This window comes from Gossypium hirsutum, chromosome D06, assembly GCF_007990345.1.
Source record: "Gossypium hirsutum isolate 1008001.06 chromosome D06, Gossypium_hirsutum_v2.1, whole genome shotgun sequence".
Classification (NCBI taxonomy): Eukaryota; Viridiplantae; Streptophyta; class Magnoliopsida; order Malvales; family Malvaceae; genus Gossypium; species Gossypium hirsutum.
The window spans coordinates 31,773,945-31,794,151 of record NC_053442.1 but is presented as its reverse complement, the minus strand read 5'-3'; the positions used below and the strand labels follow the sequence as shown (position 1 = coordinate 31,794,151).

Here is a 20,207-nt window from a genome sequence, read left to right as displayed (position 1 = left end):
TGGATTAAAATCCTAAGTTTAGTTTGAAAAGGTGCTTTTTTATAAAAAAATTTGGTTTGAAATCAAGATTTAATTGAAAAATATTTTCCAACCTCGATAATAAATAAAGCTTAAAATTCAAAAATTTTAAAAGTAGAGGAGTGGAAGCATAATTAAATACAAGTTTTCCAATGGAATTAGCTGTTTAAAGAGTTTAAGAGCGTGTGAAATTGAGCTTGTTACACGGAAACAACTCAAGCTCACAGCTCCCTGAGTTCCAAAAATAAAAACAGAGCAATTAATGGGGGATTATCATATCACCATCTGATTGTGCTATTGAATAATGGGTAGTCACTAAGTCTTTAATTGAGAGTCAAAAGACCCGAAATCAAGATTAAGTAATTAATTTAAGTAATACTATACTTTGGCTTCCATTGCTTTTCTCTCTTCTTTTTGCTCTCCATTTCTATGCTTTTTTTTTAAAAAAAAATTTGTGTATGCAGCTATGAGACAAGGCTCAAAGCCCCGGCCGGAGGTACTTTTTTTTTTTGTGTTTCTAAGCATTTTGCTTCCCCCTCTTTCCTTTTTCTTTTCGTTAGTTTTTTTTTTGTTTTGTTTTGTGCGTTTGAGATTTTAATTATGGTATAACTAAGAGAGAACTTGCAGAGAAGTTGGGTTGAAATCTGCTATTTTGGTTGCTCCTGCCTACAGCTCTTTTGGCCTCGAGTTGTCATGCGTAAGTTGCTCAATATCAATCCCAGAGATTCCGATTACAGTGCCGACACCGATGATGGAGATGACATTGGGTCGGATTCTGAAACCGAAGGTGCTCTCACCAGTTTCCTTCTGACCCCATTTCTCATGTTTTGGATTATTTTCCCAGTTTTCTGGGAATTTTGAGATTTTTTTGGTGGTTTTTATTTCTTCTAGAGTTGTTTTTACGGGCTGATTTTTGGTTCTTTTGGAATTTGAGTCTAAATGTGTGGGGTTTTGCAGAATTTTTTGATTGTGGCAATGGCATTGGCTCAAGGTTTAGAGGGATTAGAGAGGAGGATCCTCAGCCTGATCTAAATGGTAATAATTTTAATCCCTTATCACAGTAGACGTTGTTAAGTTGCTATATGCCTATGTCATTTGTGTGTGCAAGCTAGTTATCTTCTATTTCCTTGACACCTTGAGACTTGAGTAGCATCATTTTCCCTTTTAGCTGGAAAGTTTGGAAATTTAAGTTGCTGTAAAAGACTTCTAAATACATGAGGAGCATCCAATCTAAAATTTTGGATTGTCAATCTTTCATTGGGGGTTCGGTGAAAGTCAAACTTAAGTTGTACAATCAGGTGGTTCATGAAGCTACGGAATTGGAATGGTTGTGATATTGGGATTGATATTTCCTTTCAACATAAAATAGTTGATGACTTAGTAGAAAGCTTATCAATATATTTAGTCCCTTCAGCTGGTAGCTGGTTGTGCATCTCACGAAATATAGTTGATAAAGTTGGCTCAATTAATCAAATGACTTTTTAGACTTTCTATTTATTATTTGCCTAGTGGACGGATTAATCAAATGACTGGCTAGGTAGTTTATTGATGGTTTTCTTCGATTGGATATAGCTCTATTCTTCTTTTCTTTGATTGCACAGTTCTAGCAATCTTAAAAGGAAACTGTGGGTCACATGGAAATGGAGTTATCCTGTAGCATCTAACTAACTGAATTTTAGAGAAGTTCAATTTTTTTTACCCCTTTTAATTCTATTATTTACAAGTAAATCACCTTTCAAAGGCGGTGAAACAAATTCATCAGTTACTTTTACTTACCAGTGAAATTTTCAGGGGGGCACCTTTTGTACCTCTAGCTAAGTTTACCTCAGATATTCCTGCAATCAGACACTTTGACTTTGGCATTCTGAGTGTAACCTTTTGTGGGTTGTGTGAATATCCAATTCAGGGAGTGAGGTGAAGTGCTCTTTTGATTTCTTTTCTCTTTGAATAGTCACAATCTTTTCCTGTCTTTTTGATCTCAGATGGTCTTCCAAGATTAAGGAGACGGAATTCAGAGACTTTTAGGGCACAATACATAAGCACAAAGGAATTAAGGTGCAGTGCTTCTCGCTTGTGGCATTGACACATAAATCTTAAACTAGTTGTACAATTTTGGTGACTCAAAGGAGTTTGCTTGTTATAGGTTTGTTGCTGAAACAATTTTTTTCCCCTTTTTAATTAATAGAATATGCGTCTGTACCTGGAATGTTGGTGGAACGGTTCCACCTGATGACCTAGATATTGATGATTGGATAGATATCAATGAACCTGCTGACATCTATGTGTTTGGGTAAGTATTTTCCCTATATGCATTTTGAACTTTCTTCAATTGAAGTTGATTTTCTATCCTTGCCAGACTCTAATCACAATCAATGTTTTTACAGGAAAACTGTTTGAGATAACTTTCATGTTGTATTTTTCACTTGACCTTAAAACAATTCTATTTATACACGTCGATTCAGAATTTGGTGCTTTCTTTGTTTAGCAGTTACCCCTGAACTTGTTTATCTTAATGATAATTTCTTTATGCTCAGTTTTCAGGAGATAGTACCCTTAAATGCTGGGAATATTTTTGGTGCTGAAGATAATCGTCCTGTTCCAAAGTGGGAAAACATCATTCGTGAAACCCTTGATAGAATTCAGCCTGCAACTACTAAAGTAAAATGCTATAGTGATCCCTCATCTCCAACAAAATTTAAGCCATTTGATGATGTTCCTAATTTAGAGGAGATAATTCTTGAAAGTGAAAGTGATATTGGTGAAGAAATTTATCCATTGGATGAAGACGCAAATGGTTTTGATGAAGTTGATAATTCAGCCGGAAAAAACAGTGTGCTCAGAAGTTATGGAGTTTCATACTGTAATGATGTTGTTGAACTTGATGCACCTCTAGAACAGGGTTTACAGAGGCAATTTTCTTCACCTAAGAGTTTAGATGGATTGAATTGCTTGCAGATGGAGGACTTTTCTGAAGATGTAGGAGATTCAATCAGGCTACAAAATAGAAAATTTACCAGAACGCTTAGTGGAATTGCAGAAAACAGAAAATTAACCAGAATACTTAGTGGAACTGAAAGGATTGGTTTGAGCTGGCCAGAGCCTCCACTAAACTTTCTTCCTCAGAATGTTTTGGAGAGACCAGGTTCTTTCAAACCAAGAAAATCTTTTAGAGCAATAAAGTCTTTTAAAACATATAATTCCTTCAAGTCCATAAATGATATGGGCCATATGGTATCTGTGATAGCTTTGCTTGCTGAACTTGACCTTGAATCCCTCATGAAGAGGAAAAGAAGATCATCATATGTAAGAATAGTAAGCAAGCAGATGGTAGGAATTTTCCTCACTATATGGGTTCGTAGGAGTTTGCGCAGGCATATTCAGAATCTGAAGGTGTCTACTGTTGGTGTTGGTGTAATGGGTTACATTGGTAACAAGGTTTGTTCCTCCTATAATGTTATTTTCTTGAATTTTTTTCCTTGAATTGAATGTTTGATTTTTGTTTGTTTGTCATGCTAGCAATTAGCACTACCTTAAACCCCCCTCTAAAATCTAAAAAAGTATATAACATACATGGCGCAATTGCAGTCCCCCCCGCCCCCCCCCAAATAATTTTTTTGGCTTCGCCCCTGCTTGAAAGATATAGTTTATATATATTGTTGTATTCTAGTTCCTATTGATTTACATTTTAGGTTGGACTCTTTATGTTTAGTGCTTTTTGTAGCTAAGTTCGGTCTGCCTTACGGTTGAAGCTCAAGCTTCAGAATCCAAGCATTATCATTTGAGCAGATGCGCACTTATGTTATAACAAATTGGCTACATTTTTGCCTCAAATATTGGTCGCCCTGACATCAAGTTAGAGGCCATTAAAGTGAGCTTCAATTTTGAGCCTCACCTTGTGTCATTTCTTGTTGTCAATAATTGGTGTAGGTGCTTTTCAGTAGATAGTATCTAGAAAATGTGTTTTTCTGTAGTGTTTAATTGTATGATTTTGTCTTTCCATCTAATATAGGATTTATGACTGCCAATTTTAGCTTCAACAAGAATGCTGTGCATTCCTTTCAGAAGTTCTTAAATTGTATAACTGCACTGATAAATGGGAGGGACTTAATAATTTTAATTTACATAATTTTTTAAGAAAGATCAGATCCCATTTATAGCTAACATCAGAGAGTTTTTTTAGCGAGGGATGAGGTGATGCTTTAACTAAGTACACAAGAACGAATTAGAGGCAGAGAGGACTGGACAGCCCTTGGGCACTTAGAGTGTTTTTGGTAGTTGATGGAAGTGAAACAGTGGCAGAAGTATGAGTGGGAGTGTGCAAAGAAGCATAGCTGAAGGTAAGTCACATTGGAACTATGCACACATGAAAGGAGGTGATTGAGATGTGGACAATAAGGGATTGCATAAAGGTAGTAACATGAAAGCTGATTGTGATTGAGTAAAGATGAGATTCTCCTCCAAAATGATGTTAGGACATATAATACAGGATTAAGTGGGTGCAGTTGATGAAATCAATCAGGCTGATGAATCATTTCTTAGTGTTGAAGGGAATAAGTTATAAGATAGGATGCATGAGTGGTTTGTTTCTCTAGCCTTTTCACAGGTCATGCAGATGAAACCATGTGTCAACTAATGACTTATTGTAGGCACTCAGATACTCCAAAGGGGTGAACGGAAGAACCCATTAAGTTCTCATATTGTATCCCGCTGAACCAAAATGCTGTGACATCTCAAAGATTATGAAAGAAATTTTTTTGTAGTGAAAAACTCGACTCTTATTACAGGTGAATTTCTGAAAATTCTTTTCATTTCTAGAAATTCTAGAAATCACTTTATTTCTTGGTGTCAAAATCAAAACAGGATAAGTAGTATAAAAACGGGGAATCTATTCTCTTCTTTTTCCAAAAAAATGCTCTTGGAGACTGTGTAATGCTTACTCTTAAACACTTTGTTTACACTGTAGTAATATTTTTTGTTTCTCTCTTCATCTTCAGATTCCTATCTAATAATCCAGGACGTAATCCTGGACGCAAAGAATAAAAAAAGGAGAGTTCCTTGCTTCATTTTCAGAAATGGTATTAGGATTTGATCTATTCCACTACCAAAAACTGAAATGGAAAGAGAGGGATTCAAACCCTCAGTATGAATAACTCACACAACGGATTAGCAATCCGACACTTTAGTCCACTCAACCGTCTCTGCTAATTGAGATAAGATAATTACTATGTTATAGCATGCAAAAAGAAAGGCTTGAAAAAAAGCCATTTTTTACTTTGTTATATGAGCAATGCAAGAGTCCTGCCACTTACCGTGGTTTCTCCAAACAAATAAGCTAGTCTCTACCGGACCTATTGATATGTTTTGTAATATCTGCAAGAAGTAGCTGAAAGATGGGTTCAAGAGTGCGATAGTATGATTAAAATAAGCCTGTACAGTGCATCTACAATAATGATGCTGACATTTTGCTACCCCATGTCTTGTAACAATGAATTCTGCTTATGGCTGGTAATTTCTGAAGCAATTTATTAGATTCAGTGCTGTCATCTTCTTTTATTAAATTTTCAGTTGTTGGTCATAGTTATTCAATTCTGCTATATTTAGCTAATGTTATGGTCATTCACTTTTTTTTCCAGGGATCTATATCGGTCAGCATGTCCATATATCAAACACTTTTTTGTTTTATATGCACTCACCTGACATCAGGTGAAAAAGATGGGGATGAACTAAAAAGAAATGCTGATGTGCATGAAATACTTCGAAGAACTCGTTTTCATTCTCTTTCAGCAATTGGACTTCCCAAACGCATCCATGATCACGAGTGAGTATAATAACTTAATAACTACTGGTGTGAGTTATTGGTTACTTACTCATCTATCATTCTAGTTCTTGAGATTGTTACATTCTGATTATTCATAATATATCATTAGTTCCCCTAAGTTTCAAGGATTGTAAGAACCTATAAAGCAAAAGAATATATACACACTATTTTCTCATTACTTGCTTTCTGCCCAATCAAGTGGCCATCTAATTAAAATAAGTCCAATTTGGTTGTGATGTTTAGTATTTGGTTCTTACTTTTGGAGCCAAAATTCATAATGTACATTTGGATCCAAAAGCAAACATTTTTTTCCCAAAAATTTAAAATGTATATTTTTGGATTTAAAAAAATGCCTGATTTTACCTTTTATACGTTAAACAACCATTAAGAATTGATGTAATTCAGCCATTTCAGTCAATTGTGATCTTTCTTTTTACCATTTTACTTTGCTTTATAGTAACTTTTGAAGAAGCAAATAAAAAAAGAAGTAATAAATTAACAACCAAACGGAACCTAAAAGCGTGCATGTGCATTAGATTTTATTCTAGAAGCGCATTTAAGAGAGATTATTAAATAGTTGTAAATTAAGCTTGTCTCAAAATTTTAGACCATTGATACCTGTAACTCTCATTCATTACAGGGACTAGTTTATTAAAATAAATAAGTTGACACTAAATCATCCAAAATCAATTGATCCTTTTTGAAAGTGAAGGAGATACTTTTGTTGTTGAATAAAATGTATTTAGAAACAGTAGTCTTTATGGCATGTTAAGAGTTGGAGTACTATTTTTCCATATACATGTTTGATAAATTTAAATGTAAGAAGGTAGAACTGGGCCTCCTTATACAAGGAATGATTTGGATATTAGTGCCTAATAATTGGTTCTCGTAGGAGACATTCATAATTTAAGTGTATCTGTGAAAGTTATACTTTGTGCTTCTATTTCTTTATTCAATGAGATAAATGCTTGTTCAGTAAATTAGAAAATGCATTCTTTGGACTGTACACTTATCCTACTCATCTATCATCGACCAGATTATTTATGCTTAGCAGAGCTGCTTATTTCTTTTTTTCCTTCAGAAGAATAATTTGGATGGGTGATCTAAATTACCGTATCAACTTGCCATATGACAAAGTACGTGATCTCATGTCCAAGGAGGAGTGGTCCAAGTTGATTGAGAGAGACCAGGTAGCTTATTAGTCCTACATAGTCTTACTTCATTTTAATTTTTTTATCACATATGAACTTTGAGGCTGTTGATAGGATGCTAGTGTACTGATTAAATATATTATCTAATCATGATAGCTTGTAGGAGAGCTGCAGAAAGGTCGTTCATTTGATGGATGGTCTGAGGGAGCTTTAAATTTTGCGCCAACATACAAATATGAGCTAAATTCAGAGAAATACTATGGAGAGGATCCCAAGGCTGGAAGGCGAACTCCTGCATGGTATGCTTAAACTAGATTATAAGATTCGTCCTTTACTGTGTGTTTGTCTTCTGAAATTTTCCAGTATACATCATTTCTTAGGTGTGACCGCATCCTTTCTTATGGGAAGGGACTGAGGCAACTAACGTATAGGAGAACTGAGCTTAAACTTTCTGATCATCGCCCTGTTACAGCCATATATATGGCTGAGGTTGAGGTGTTTTGTCCAAAGAAACTGCAACGTGCTCTCAACTATACTGATGCTGAAATTGAAAATGAAGAAGTTGTGGCAGAGGTTATTGCATATTGATTTTGGAATGACTCCCTTGAGTTGTACCAGGTGAGTGGTACATAATGTTTCTCATCCAAGAATATAGGTAGCTTCTTTTTATCACTAGGTACTAATTTTTATGAGTCTCATGACTCATACTAGGAAAATGAAGTAATGCTGGCTAAGAGTGTAGAATTATGGAATAAAATATGATAGACTTGGATAATTAAACATAACCTGTCAATAAGGGATTTGGAGATAGTTTAAGAGATTAGATGTTTTTGTTACGTAAAGTTTTAATTAAGAGCTCACTGAGAAGGATCTTTTGAAAGTTTTCAAGAGAGTATTTAATAAAACTGTTTTGTTTTTTATTAATTAAAGAACTGAATTTAAATAGAACTGAATTTAAATAGAGAAAATAGTCATAACGTAATTGGGAAAATAATTCCCTTATTCTAATAAACTACTAAAAGATAAAATAAAATATTCCTAGAATATCTAATAAACTACTAAAAGATAAAATGATTTATTCTAAGATTTATCTAAATAAGATTTATCTACCTAAATATCTTTAAAATATATCCCCAAAATATATAGGTTTCACATATTTCAACACCCTCCCTCAAGTTGGTGCATATATATCAATCATGCCCAACTTGCTTACAAGAAAATCAAAGCTTGTCTTAGAGAGCTTTTTGGTGAGTATGTTAGCAATCTATTGTTTTGAAGGAACAAACAGCATGCACAGTTGGTCTTCTTCAATCTTCTCATTGATAAAGTGTCTATCAATCTCAACATGTTTAGTTCTATCATGTTGGCCTGGGTTGTGAGCAATACTAATGGCAGCTTTGCTATCACAATACAACTTCATTGGTGAAGCTATTGGTTTCCTCAGCTCTTCCATAATTCTTTTTAACACATCATTTCATAAATTCCTTGAGCCATTGATCTAAACTCAGCCTCTGCACTACTTGCTACAACACTTTGTTTTTTTTGCTTCGCCAAGTTATAAGGTTTTTCTAAACAAATGTATAGTATCCTGATGTAGATCTTTTATCTATTATTGAGCTTATCCAGTCTGCATCTGTATAAGCTTCAATTCCTCTTTGTTCGGATTTCTTGAAGAATAAGCCCTTTCTAGGTGAACTCTTCATGTATCTTAGAATCTGAAACACTGCTTCTTCATGTTCCTCCATTAGAGAGTGCATAAATTGACTTACTAAGCTCATTGCAAAAGTTATGTCTGGCCTTGTATGTGATAAGTAAATTAATTTACCAACTAATTTTTGGTACTGCCCTTTATCAACTAATTGACCTTCTTTATTTATGAATTTTACATTTGGACCAATTGATGGGTCAGCTGGGTGGCAACCACTCATCTCAGTCTCTTTTAAAAAATCAATCACATATTTTTTCTGAGAGATCACAATACCCTTTTTTGATCGAGCAATTTCCATTCCAAGAAAGTATTTCAAAAGACCCAAGTCTTTGATCTCAAACTGTAATGCTAGATGCTCCTTGAGACGTCTTATTTCATCCACATCATCTCTTTTAAGAATGATATCATCGACATAAACTATAATAACTGCTATTCTTCCTCTTTGTGAGTGTCGATAGAACATTGTGTGATCAACTTGCCCTTGTGAGTAACCTTGTTTTTTAACAATTTGAGTGAATCGTTCAAACCAAGCTTGAGGAGATTGTTTTAGACCACACAAAGATTTCCTGAGCTTACATACTCGAGTTCTAAATTTTTCTTCAAAACCTAGAGGAGAATCCATGTAAACTTCTTATTCAAGTTTCCCATTTAAGAAAACATTCTTCACACTAGTTGCTGTAAGGACCAATCAAGATTAACAACAATTGATGAAAGAACTCTAATAGAATTTAATTTGGCTACTGGAGCAAACGTTTCAAGATAATCTATCCCGTATGTTTGAGTGTACCCTTTAGCCACCGGCTGGGCTTTGTATCTATCTAAAGATTCATCCTGTTTGAATTTAGTTTTGAACACCCATTTACAACCTACAATTTTTTTTCCTACAGGTAATTCCACTGTTTCTCATGTACCTGTTTTTTCAAGAGCGCGCATCTCTTTTAAAATAGCCTCTTTCCACTCAGGAACCTATAAAGCATCTTCAACATTTTTGGGTATTTTCACAGCATCGAGACACGAAACAAAGGCTGAGAATGTTGAAGACAAGACTTTATAGGACATAAAGTTAGATATGGGATATTCTTTTAGCAATTGGAATATCTAAATAAGAAAATTCATTGGTTGGATTATGAGCTTTACTTGGACTTTTGACAAGATCTTGCGGGTCGGAGTCTTGGTGATGAATCTAGTGGATTTCACTTTTTTATTTTGATTTCTTCTTGAATAAACAATTAACTCCTTTGTTTGTTCTTTATTCTCATGATCAGGCTTTACACCTTCATACATCTTTTCATTAACAACATTAACATCATTAATTTTTGTATTAATCATAAATTCACCTTCCCCATTATTAGAATCCCTATGTTGTATATTCCTAGTGTTTTCTTGATCAATTATATAATCTTCCTTACTATAATTCCTTCCTTGAAGATTAGAATCAAAGTAAGATTACGTTTCAACAAATGTGATATCCATGGTAACAATAATCTTCCTATCGATTGAATCATAATATTTGTAACATTTTTTATTAGAAGCATAGCCAACAAAGACACAGTTTTTTGCTCTAAGATCTAGTTTACCTTGGTTGTGAAGATGAACAAAAACAGTACACTCAAAAACTTGGAGAGATAAATCTGTGATCAATTTAGAGTTAGGAAAGTTATCTTTAACGAGACGAAAATGAGTTCTATTGTTTAGAGTTTTACTTGGCATTTTATTAATAAGATATGTTGTTAACAAGGGTTCACCCCAAAGATTATGTGGTACCTGACTAGTGAACATCAAGGCTCTAGTTACTTTCAAAAGATGTTGGTTTTTTCTTTTTGCAATTTCATTTTGTTGTGGTGTATTTGTACAAGAGCTTTTGTGGACTATTCCATGTTTGGTTAAGAAAACACCTTATTGGTCACTAAAAATTTTTTCACCATTGTCACTCCGAAGTATTTTTATTCTCACACCAATGTGTTTTCACCATAGCATAAAAAGACTGAAACACATTTTTAACTTTAGACTTATCTTTTAATAAAAACACTCAACAAATGCGAGTATGATCATCAATAAATGTGACAAAACAACGTTTTCCTGAAAAGGTTGAGACTCTTGAAGGTCCCCAAACATTACTATGAATTAACGAAAAAGGTTTGGAAGCTTTATATTTTTGAGGTAGAAAGAATGATCGATGATGTTTAGCTAATTCACAAAATTCACAGTGATATGAAAGACTTATTTTTAAATAGATCATGTAATAAATATCTTAAATAGTAAAAATTAGGATGTCCAAGTCTATAATGTCAAATCATAACCTTATCAAAACTAGAAGCAGAATTTAAACATAAAGTAGTTGTTGGTTGACTTAGATGGTCGTTGTCAAGAAAGTAAATTTCACCAGATTCTTTAGCATTGCTAATAATCTTCCACGAGACTATATCTTGAAATTTACACATAGAGAAGTCAAATATATAACATGACAATTCGAGGACTGGGATAATTTTCTAACCGATATGAGATTACAAGCTAGATTTGGCACATGTAAAACATTATGTAAAACAAAGGCGAAATTTTAACAATGCCTTTCCCGACTATTGTCGAGAACGATCCATTTGTTACTTTAATTTTTTTGTTTCTTGCACAAGGTGTAAGTTGAAAAAAGAAAATGACTACTAGTCATGTGATCACTAGCTCCAGAATCAATGATCGACATGTTTTTTTTACAAGGCTTAACACTTAAAAAAACAGAAAAATCAGTACCTGATTGGGTAGAGGAGGAAGAAAGATTATTGGATGAGTTAGGAACAGAAGAATTCATCCGAAACTGTGGTGATTGAAAAAGATTGTGTAGATGCTTTAATTGTTTCTTAGTGAATGGAGACCCTTTCAGAAAACTTTGGCCCTCATAATTTTCATTAGTTGTTTCAACGATAGAACTTTCTTCCTCTGTTTTGATTGCTGGATCTCTTATCTCCAATGAAAGTTGTTTTAACCATGATGCTATTAGGATTTAACCTAATTCAGATGCCATGAAAGTTTTCAAGAGAGCATTAATAAAACTGTTTTGTCTTTTATTAACTAAAGAACTGAACTTAAATAGAGAAAAGAGTCATAACTTAATTGAGAAAATAATTCCTTTATTCTAATAAACTACTAAAAATAAAATAAAATATTCCTAGAATATCTCAAATGATTTATTCTAAGATTATCTAAATAAAATTTATCTACCTAAATAACTTTAAAATATTTTCCCAAAATATCTAACCGATATGAGATTACAAGCTAGATTTGGCACAGGATTCATTATGGATAGAATTAGAAATCAACATCAAGTTATTGTACATTGGTATGAGGGAACCTAATAATTTCTTAAAGTCAAACAAAATTTATTGGCCTATAATAGTGCTGATGTAATAGTGCTGAAGTAGAATATAGATCTATGGCGCATGGGATATGCAAGATCATGTGGCTTAAACGTATTTTGGAAGAATTAAGAAGACCTGTCACTATACTATGAAGTTGTACTGCGACAACAAAACAACCATCAATACCGCCCACATTCCAGTCCAACATGATAGAGCAAATAAGGTTGATATTGATAGGTATTTCATAAAGGAAAAGATTGGGACTGGTATGATTTGTATGTTGTTTGTCCCTACATCACAACAAGTGGCAAATATTCTTAGAAAGAGATCGTTCAAATCAAACTATGAGTTTCTAACTAGCAAGTTGGGCATAATGGATATCTATGCACCAACTTGAGGAGTGTAGAATTATGGAGTAAAATAAGATCGTCTTGGATAATTTTACATAATCTATCAATAAGGTATATGGTGCTTTCAATTAGGGGTTTGGAGATATTATAGGAGATTAGATTTTTTTTCTTGAAGTTTTAATAAAGAAATACCTAGAACCATGGGTCTCTATCAATCAAGAGAATTTCATACAATATTCAGCGGTAGGCTTTCTTTATAAATTATTTTGAATCTTTTCAGAATGAAGTATCTAGAAATTACAGCCTTTTGTTCTAAGCTTTCTTTTATTTTTTGTCCTAAATTTTCTATTTTAAAATTTTAATTTTATCCTTGACTTTTGTCCTAGATCCGTAGTCAGTAGTTTAATGATGATGTAGGATAAGAGGGGGAATAGTTGAGGATCATGGGAAAGGGCAAGTAAATTCGACTGCACATCATTAGAAAGTAGTTTGTCAAGAGAATCATTTTTTGAAAGTAATTGATTGGTATATATGCGTAGGTTGCATGGTGTTTTTTCATTGAGAATTTCGACCTCATCAACTTGTAAGGATATATTTTGTTGATGCCGTATGGTACACTTAGTAGTTGCAAAACAGCTTGGTCTATGCCATGTATCACATCCATCATGGATGATACATGAAAAAGTAATTGGAAATTTTTTGAAGTAGATGAAATTTTTGCTAATTCAAGAACCCTAGTGCCAAATATTTATTTCATCCAATGTGTTTCATTGTTGGAAAACTTGTTTCTTTGTTACATATTGTGAATGAAATTTCGAGTAACATTGATTTTAGGTGATTTCTACAAATGTAGTTAAAATAAAAATAGATGATTTGTTTAAACTAAAAATTCAAACCATTAATTTAAAAATAAGATAAAATAATAAATCAAAACAAAGACAACGATAATAAAAAATCTATTTAAATCTTTTAAATGCAGCCATATTGGACTGATGAATATTGATGGTCGGTATAGCAACAATCTTGGATTGATGACAAAATTGATGGTCGATATAGCAGCCATATTGAACTGATGAAGACAAAATTGTGGACAGTTGATGGTAAAAAAGGTACATTTTGCAATTGAGAGTGTTGTAATGGTGAGCTTTTATTATGAGTTACAACAGTGAATAACTAAATTAGGAATATTGATATTTTTGGAGATTGCTCGACTTCTGATGTATTTTTGTTGGTTATGACGTTGTGATTGGTATATTTAAAATATGGTTTGGTATACATTAGGTAAGGCCCCTCAATGCATGCCTGTTGGAAGATAGCAATCGATGATTGGATGGTGATAAAAAAAGTTTGATTGGCTTTGGTGAACAAGAATTGGCATTGTTCAATCCAAAAAAGGTAGATTGTTGGATTCTGAAGAATTGAGTGGAAGAAATTTTTTTTGTTTGTTTGTATATTCAGTAGCATATTACGCCGTAGTACTTATAGAAAACGTGCAAAATCAATAAGAAATATGGAAACATTATTTACCTTACTCGCATTCTCCATAATGCCTTTGGCATGGAAGTAGTACTCCATCCTTTACAAGAAATTGTCCCTATCGTATGCAGACCTTATCTCTGCAAACTCTTTCGGTTTCAGGACATCTACCTTGCAATTGAGTGCTGCACTCAACACTCTATTCCCCACGGTTGCTTGACACAAGGCAAACACTCTCTCGAACTCCTTTATTCTTGTGCTAAAAGCCTTCGTCATGACCACTGTTTCCTCTTTCAAAGCCATCACCATGACCTCGAGAGCATCATTCTTCTCTGTCAGCTTATTCTTTTGAGAATTTAACAACTCCTGTACTTATTCCACAATGGAATTGAGAGACATCACATAGTTCCTGGATTTTTCTCACCAGTCCTCGGGTGATTTCTTCACATCCCCCATTGACTCCTTAAGATTGGCCACTCATTCCTCTATAGTCGACAACTTTTCCTTCATAAGGATTGGTTTCCTGGCCCACCAATGGGTCTCCTTTAACTTATTTTGATTGGTAACTTTGCAACCCAAGCTCGGATACCATTTTTCACGGGGCTAAAACTTTAGTTTTGCAATCCGTGCGACCTTAGGCGATTCTTTCGTTGCAAAAACACCAAGTCAGCCTAACGACCAAACAATTGAGGATTCACAAAGAATTCTTCCAATGTATCAATTTATATTGTGGAAACAATACAATCAAAAGAAGACTTTAAAAAAATACAATATCCACAAAAAACTTATGCACGAGAGGTGTTTAAGTAAAGGTTTTCAATTGTATTACTTTTTCAAAGAATACAATAATACAATGGATGAATGGATCTAAATGGATGATTTACAAAGGGGGAAACTCTCTATGTATAGTTTAGCTCCCCCAAAATCAACGGTTTAGATTAAGTTATATCGATGGACGAGATTAAGCCTATCCCTACAATTAAGGGATTTACAAGATTACGTAATCAAATTAAATCTAATATTATCATATATTATTCCCTTCAATATTTTAAGATTAGTTTCCTTATTTACCAAGATAATTTATGTTTCCATATCTACATCATTGGGATACCCAATTTTCAAATGGACAAGCTTCTCCAACAGTTCTTAGAATCGGGTTAGTTCTCTTGGGTCAAATTATCTCCATGTCAATGATAGACCTCCATGGTATGCATTGTGTGTGATGGTACGGGCTTTGAATTGTAGCTTGTGACAAGGATATGCTCGTTTGAGAAAAGAGATAAGAAACGTGTATAGGCCAAGATCAAGAACTATGTCATTAGACGTAAGCTCTAATACCATATTAGAGTAACGGGAGGCTTTTGAAATAGCTCCCTTGATTTATTAATAAAACCTTTATTTATGGATGTAAAGGTAGATGATTAAATTTAAAATAGAAATTCAAACAATTAATTTAAAAATAAAATAGCAATTTAAAACTAGGATTAGGATTGAACATTAAAATAAAATTTTTATTATCATTATTCTAGTTTTAATTGTTTTTGAATTATTATAATATCTTATTTTTGAATTAGTTGTTTGAATACCTATGTCGCTGTCTTTATTTTTGAATTAGTAATTTATAGACATTCCCTCCCATTACTTCAATAATCTATACCATAATCCTCATACTACAAACCGGGAAATGAAAACCCAATATTTGAAACAGGTCTGTCGATGTGGCAACTTCAGCAGTTAGCATTGGCAATTTACTTGTCTACATGGAGTCCAATACTTGGAAGATATATATTGGTTAAACTTGAACTTAAATATATGCTTATATTTCTTTAAATAAAATGGTTTGCTTTTTGATGCAGGATAGTTTGCTGGCAGAGCATCAAGGGATTTTAATCTATGCTTGAGACTTTGAAGGTTAGGGTGAGAGTCTACAACTCTTTATATTACCTACACCTTAGATTCTTTCATTTCATTCTTTGCTTTTGTTACTGTATTGTATATTTCAATCATTGTATAAATGCATCAGCACTAGGAATTTCACAAATAGGCTCTTAAACAAGAGCATATCTAGATATGGTTGAGCATATCTTTACATAGTCGTTGTATCATTGTATAAGTATTTGCATAAATTTTATTTAGATATGCTCTTCTGCTAGCAGCTTTTTCTATCTCAGAGAAAGCTGACGATGTAAAGATATTTAATCAATGCACGCTTTTTTGAAGTTGCTACTTTTTGGTGTACGCCTTTTGACTTTCTCAAATTACATTCTTCTGTAATCTCATCAATCCTGATTTCTTTCACCAATTACATAATTGAGATGAAAGAATAGGTTTTGGCAGTCATCCCAGAAAAAACACCATTCAATCTAATCCTTAACCATCGAATCCAATTTTTATTTTCTTTTGAAAGGTACGAATTTATTAATGACAAGAGTAACCAGTGCTTAAGCTTTTGACTGACAATTCTTCAGCCACCAAGGAGCATGGCTTAAGCTTTTGACTTCAACTGATTTAATTGTTTAATATCTTTTGCTTCTATTATCTATTAAGCTCGCGTGCGAGTATTGCAGGAGGCTAGAACCAGTGATAGAGTTATATTGTACAGAATACCTTGCATATGTAATGTTTGTTGAAAAGTCTCAATAAATTTAAGCATATGAATTTGTTCATTCTCAGCACAATTTTATTGTCTTGGTTTTGTTCATTTGATATTATTAAAACTGGTGTTTGCTTAATTAGGGAATTTAAGTTTCATGCTTATGCTTGAAAAAAGAAAAGAAACACAAACAAGGATCACAGTAATGTGTAATAAGAAAATGTTTAGAATTATAGCAAATTTGCTTTGAACCTTGCATTTGACTTTTATCACTTAACAAAGCTTAAAGATGATTCATTATTTGCCTAGATAAAGCTTGAAGTGGCAGCCACATCACTATAACATGAGCAAAGCTCACAACCTAGACTCTTGTATCTTTCCTCTAAGATGCATAATTTAAGTCCGTACTCAGGCTAGATTTTAAAACTAAATTAAATAATAAAAAAAGATAAACAGCGAAAAGAACCTAATACTAATGGTATTATTACATAATTTACATATGCTTTAGAGGAAATTGAGGAAAATGACGGACTAGAAGAGGGTCAGAAGAGATGACAAAGGCTATGGAGGAGGGCCGAATGAAGAGAGGGAGAAAGTGGGCCGATCTAAGACAAATAGAGTCGTTGGGCTAGAGACAGAAACAAGGGACCAAGACTGAGACATCAAGATGAAATGGTCTTGTGAGGAGGAACGGTTAAGGAATCTAAGGTAGGAAATTGTTGATAAATAATACTATGTAGTACAAGTTTGTTACTGGCAATTATGTATTATATATTTGTCATTGTAACAACTTCACAAGTTTATCTGAAATGAATATCAATTTTCTCCTTCTTCAACCTAATTCTCAAATTTTCCTCTCTTAATCTAGTCTTCTTCTTTAATGAGTTGCTTGATATCTTGGGTCACTCCGAGGTTGTGATAGATTGGTATTAAGTCACTAAAGATCCATTCTTCAAAGTTGGGTAGCCTAAGAAATAACTATCCAGGATAAACGGGGCAAAATTGAGCTCTCTCGAGGAGCAGGTGCACCAAGGCAAGTTGAATAGTTTTCCAAATGAAAATAAGGTTCCAATATTGTGGGAAGAGAAAAATATATCCTTGGATGTGGGTAGAGGTGTCCATGGGCCAGGCCCAATCGAAATTTTATGCTCATTTGGTAGGTCCGGGCTTGGCCCGGCCTGAAAAATGGGCTAATATTTTTGTCCAATCTCAACCTATATTATATATGCTAAACCTGAGTTTGGCTTGGCTCGTTTTTTACCCTATTTTCATTGATCCACTCTAATCGACCTTTGTTTCTTCTTTTTTGTCCCTTTTTTTTCGATTCAATCGAAAATTAATAAGTCTAGAGTATTGTAAGAGAGAATCCAAATGATTTTTTCCCCGATCAAATTGAATTCAAATGGAATCGAAATGAATAAAAAGCAAAGCAACCAAAAAAATCCAAACTTTTGAAAGTAGTAAAAAGTGAACAAAATTGGGTTCAAATAAGGAAATGTAGATCCAAAGGGAAATGAAGGATTGTGAAAAGGAAATGAAAGGGAACAATGGGTGAAAGATCAAAGATCCTCGCGTTTAATATTTTCTGAAAAAAATAAAGAAATTAAAATCAGTGAAAAGTAACAAAATAAAGAGAAGCAGCAGTGGTGACCACAACAAAGAAGCAAGAAGCAAGGAAAAATTTAGGGATTAGGGATTAAAGGGAAATAGGGATTGGAAAGGGAAAGGGGAATATCAGGACTACGTTTGCTAGGTAGTCGGGAACAAGGGTAAAAATTTAGGGTTAATAAAATCAGGTTGGGCCGGGCTCAAGATGAAAAATTCTTACACGAAGCCTGACTCATTTTTAAAATGGGCCTCATTCCTAAACCCAAGCGCATTTTTTGGGTCTATAGTTTTACCCAAACCTTACCATATTTTGGGTGGACTTTCAGGCCGTATCTAGTGGCCCAACGCATGGATAGGTCTAGATGCGAGACATGTGGAAACTCAGATATATCAACAGGATTCTAGAGTTTCTGTTAAAAAAAAGATGAATCACCATCATTAGTACTTGTAAAACAACCAACCATCAAGGACTTTCGAAAACCCAGTTAAAAGCTTATGGTAAGAAGCACATCTAAATAATTGCAATTGATGAACATGAAAGATACTTTTACTGGTCAGATGAACTAGGAATATTATCTTCCAAACCATACCTTAACCAACCTACTATGTACCCCCACCTTAATGACAAAACCACTACTGAAAGCTAGAATCCATTCATTCCTATTGAACCTCAACCAAATGAATACAAGCAAAACCACTACAATCTTGACGTGTTTGCACCTAGACTAAAGATTGAACTACAAACCTTTGATGGAAACAATCTTAGGGGATGGTTGAAGAAATCCTGCAAATAAAGCAGGCATTGTCTCTATGTATATAACAAATAAAGCTAAGATTTGGTGCGATGGGTAAATTTTACAAAAGCATAGGGCCATGTAGCTGATTTATGTCATAGGTTTTGTGATAGAACCTACTTTTATATTGTTGAGAAATCAGTAATATAATCCAAAAGAGTTTAGTGGAAGATCATCATAAGAAATTTGAAGAATTGAAGCCCTTCATTGTACAATGCAATCTCTACTTAGAGGAAAGCTATTTTGTGTCTAGCTTTGTGAGTGATTTTGTAACACCCCAAACTCGGCCTAGACATTATGGCCGAATTTGGCGATGTCACATGGAATGGGATTTGAAGACAAGATTGTCGAGTTAAAACCGTTATAGTTAGTTAGCTTTTATTTAATTTGGAAAAAATAAGTACTAGTTGATTTTCTTTAAAACTTGTCTCTTAGCCGAAGCTTTTGTAACCAATTAATTTAGGGAAAATCGTTTCTATTTACAAAAACCTTAGTTTTTAGAAAAATCGTGTTTTGCTGAGTTGCAGTTTAAAAAAATCCATAAAAATTGTATAAAGTCCCAAATTTAAAGCCAACCAGTCCATAGTCCAAAAGTTACATAAAAAACCAAAAATAAGTAAACATTAACGGAAAACAGTCTAAAATTTATGTGTGGCCACCGTCGAGTCATCCGTCGCACCGACCCGTCTAAGTTTGGGGATTACCTGTGCACATTAAACAAAAAGGGTGAGTTTACATAAGCTCAGTGTGTAATCCCGCAGAAACGAACAAACAATTAGTATTCACAGTGCACAGTTGAACAGTCTTGGGCCTAAGCCCTTTTTAGTATCAGTGACAGTTTTAGGCCTTAGCCCATCTCAGAATGCAATAGGGCCTTAGCACATCACAGTATCAGTAGCAGTCATGCAGTATTCAGTAACAAAGTCCTACCCAACCAGCCTCTACACACCATCTCCGTCCAACCTACACTCCATGTGGGGATCAAATCAACCCACTCATCCCTACACTCCAGGTAGCCTGGAAGCGGCACAAAACAGTAATTTGCAACTGAGCTGCCAGTATGTTAGGCTTAAGAGCCTTTCAGTACACTTTCTATAAATATAATTAACTCAACCCCATGCAATGCAACATACAAGTCATGACATACTATCTCAGGACATCAGTACATATAACCAGTTCAATATACAAGCATACTATCATCATGCTCAACACATATAAAGCAAACAATCAGTTCGTACAATTAGGGGTCTAAGTGATGCTTACCGACCCTATAGTAGGTTCACAGTTGACTTGGGCGGCCCGTGCAACCTTAGCAATCAATTCAGTGAAAAAGGGCTCACA

General features: G+C 34.1%; 1 protein-coding gene across 35 annotated transcripts; it reads left to right on the top strand.

Moving 5' to 3' along the window:
* Positions 1-210: 210 nt before the first annotated feature.
* LOC107901752 (type IV inositol polyphosphate 5-phosphatase 3) lies at positions 211-17,302 on the top strand. Of its 35 annotated transcripts, none has more exons than XR_005914489.1 (13): positions 308-326; positions 483-514; positions 646-805; positions 976-1,053; positions 2,001-2,073; positions 2,162-2,308; positions 2,553-3,453; positions 5,652-5,836; positions 6,918-7,026; positions 7,144-7,286; positions 7,368-7,605; positions 15,580-15,788; positions 16,973-17,302. XR_005914489.1 is itself a non-coding variant. In XM_016827883.2 (13 exons), the coding sequence occupies exons 1-12, from the start codon at positions 323-325 to the stop codon at positions 7,573-7,575; spliced, it is 1,938 nt and encodes a 645-aa protein (XP_016683372.2). In that variant the 5' UTR covers positions 308-322; the 3' UTR covers positions 7,576-7,605; positions 15,728-16,097. The 35 variants fall into 35 exon arrangements, 29 of the variants coding, with proteins under 29 accessions (XP_016683368.1, XP_040951224.1, XP_016683370.1 ...); XR_005914490.1 differs by having other exon boundaries at positions 15,733-15,788; positions 16,973-17,290; XR_005914487.1 differs by having other exon boundaries at positions 15,728-15,788; positions 16,973-17,290.
* The last annotated feature ends 2,905 nt before the right edge of the window (positions 17,303-20,207 follow it).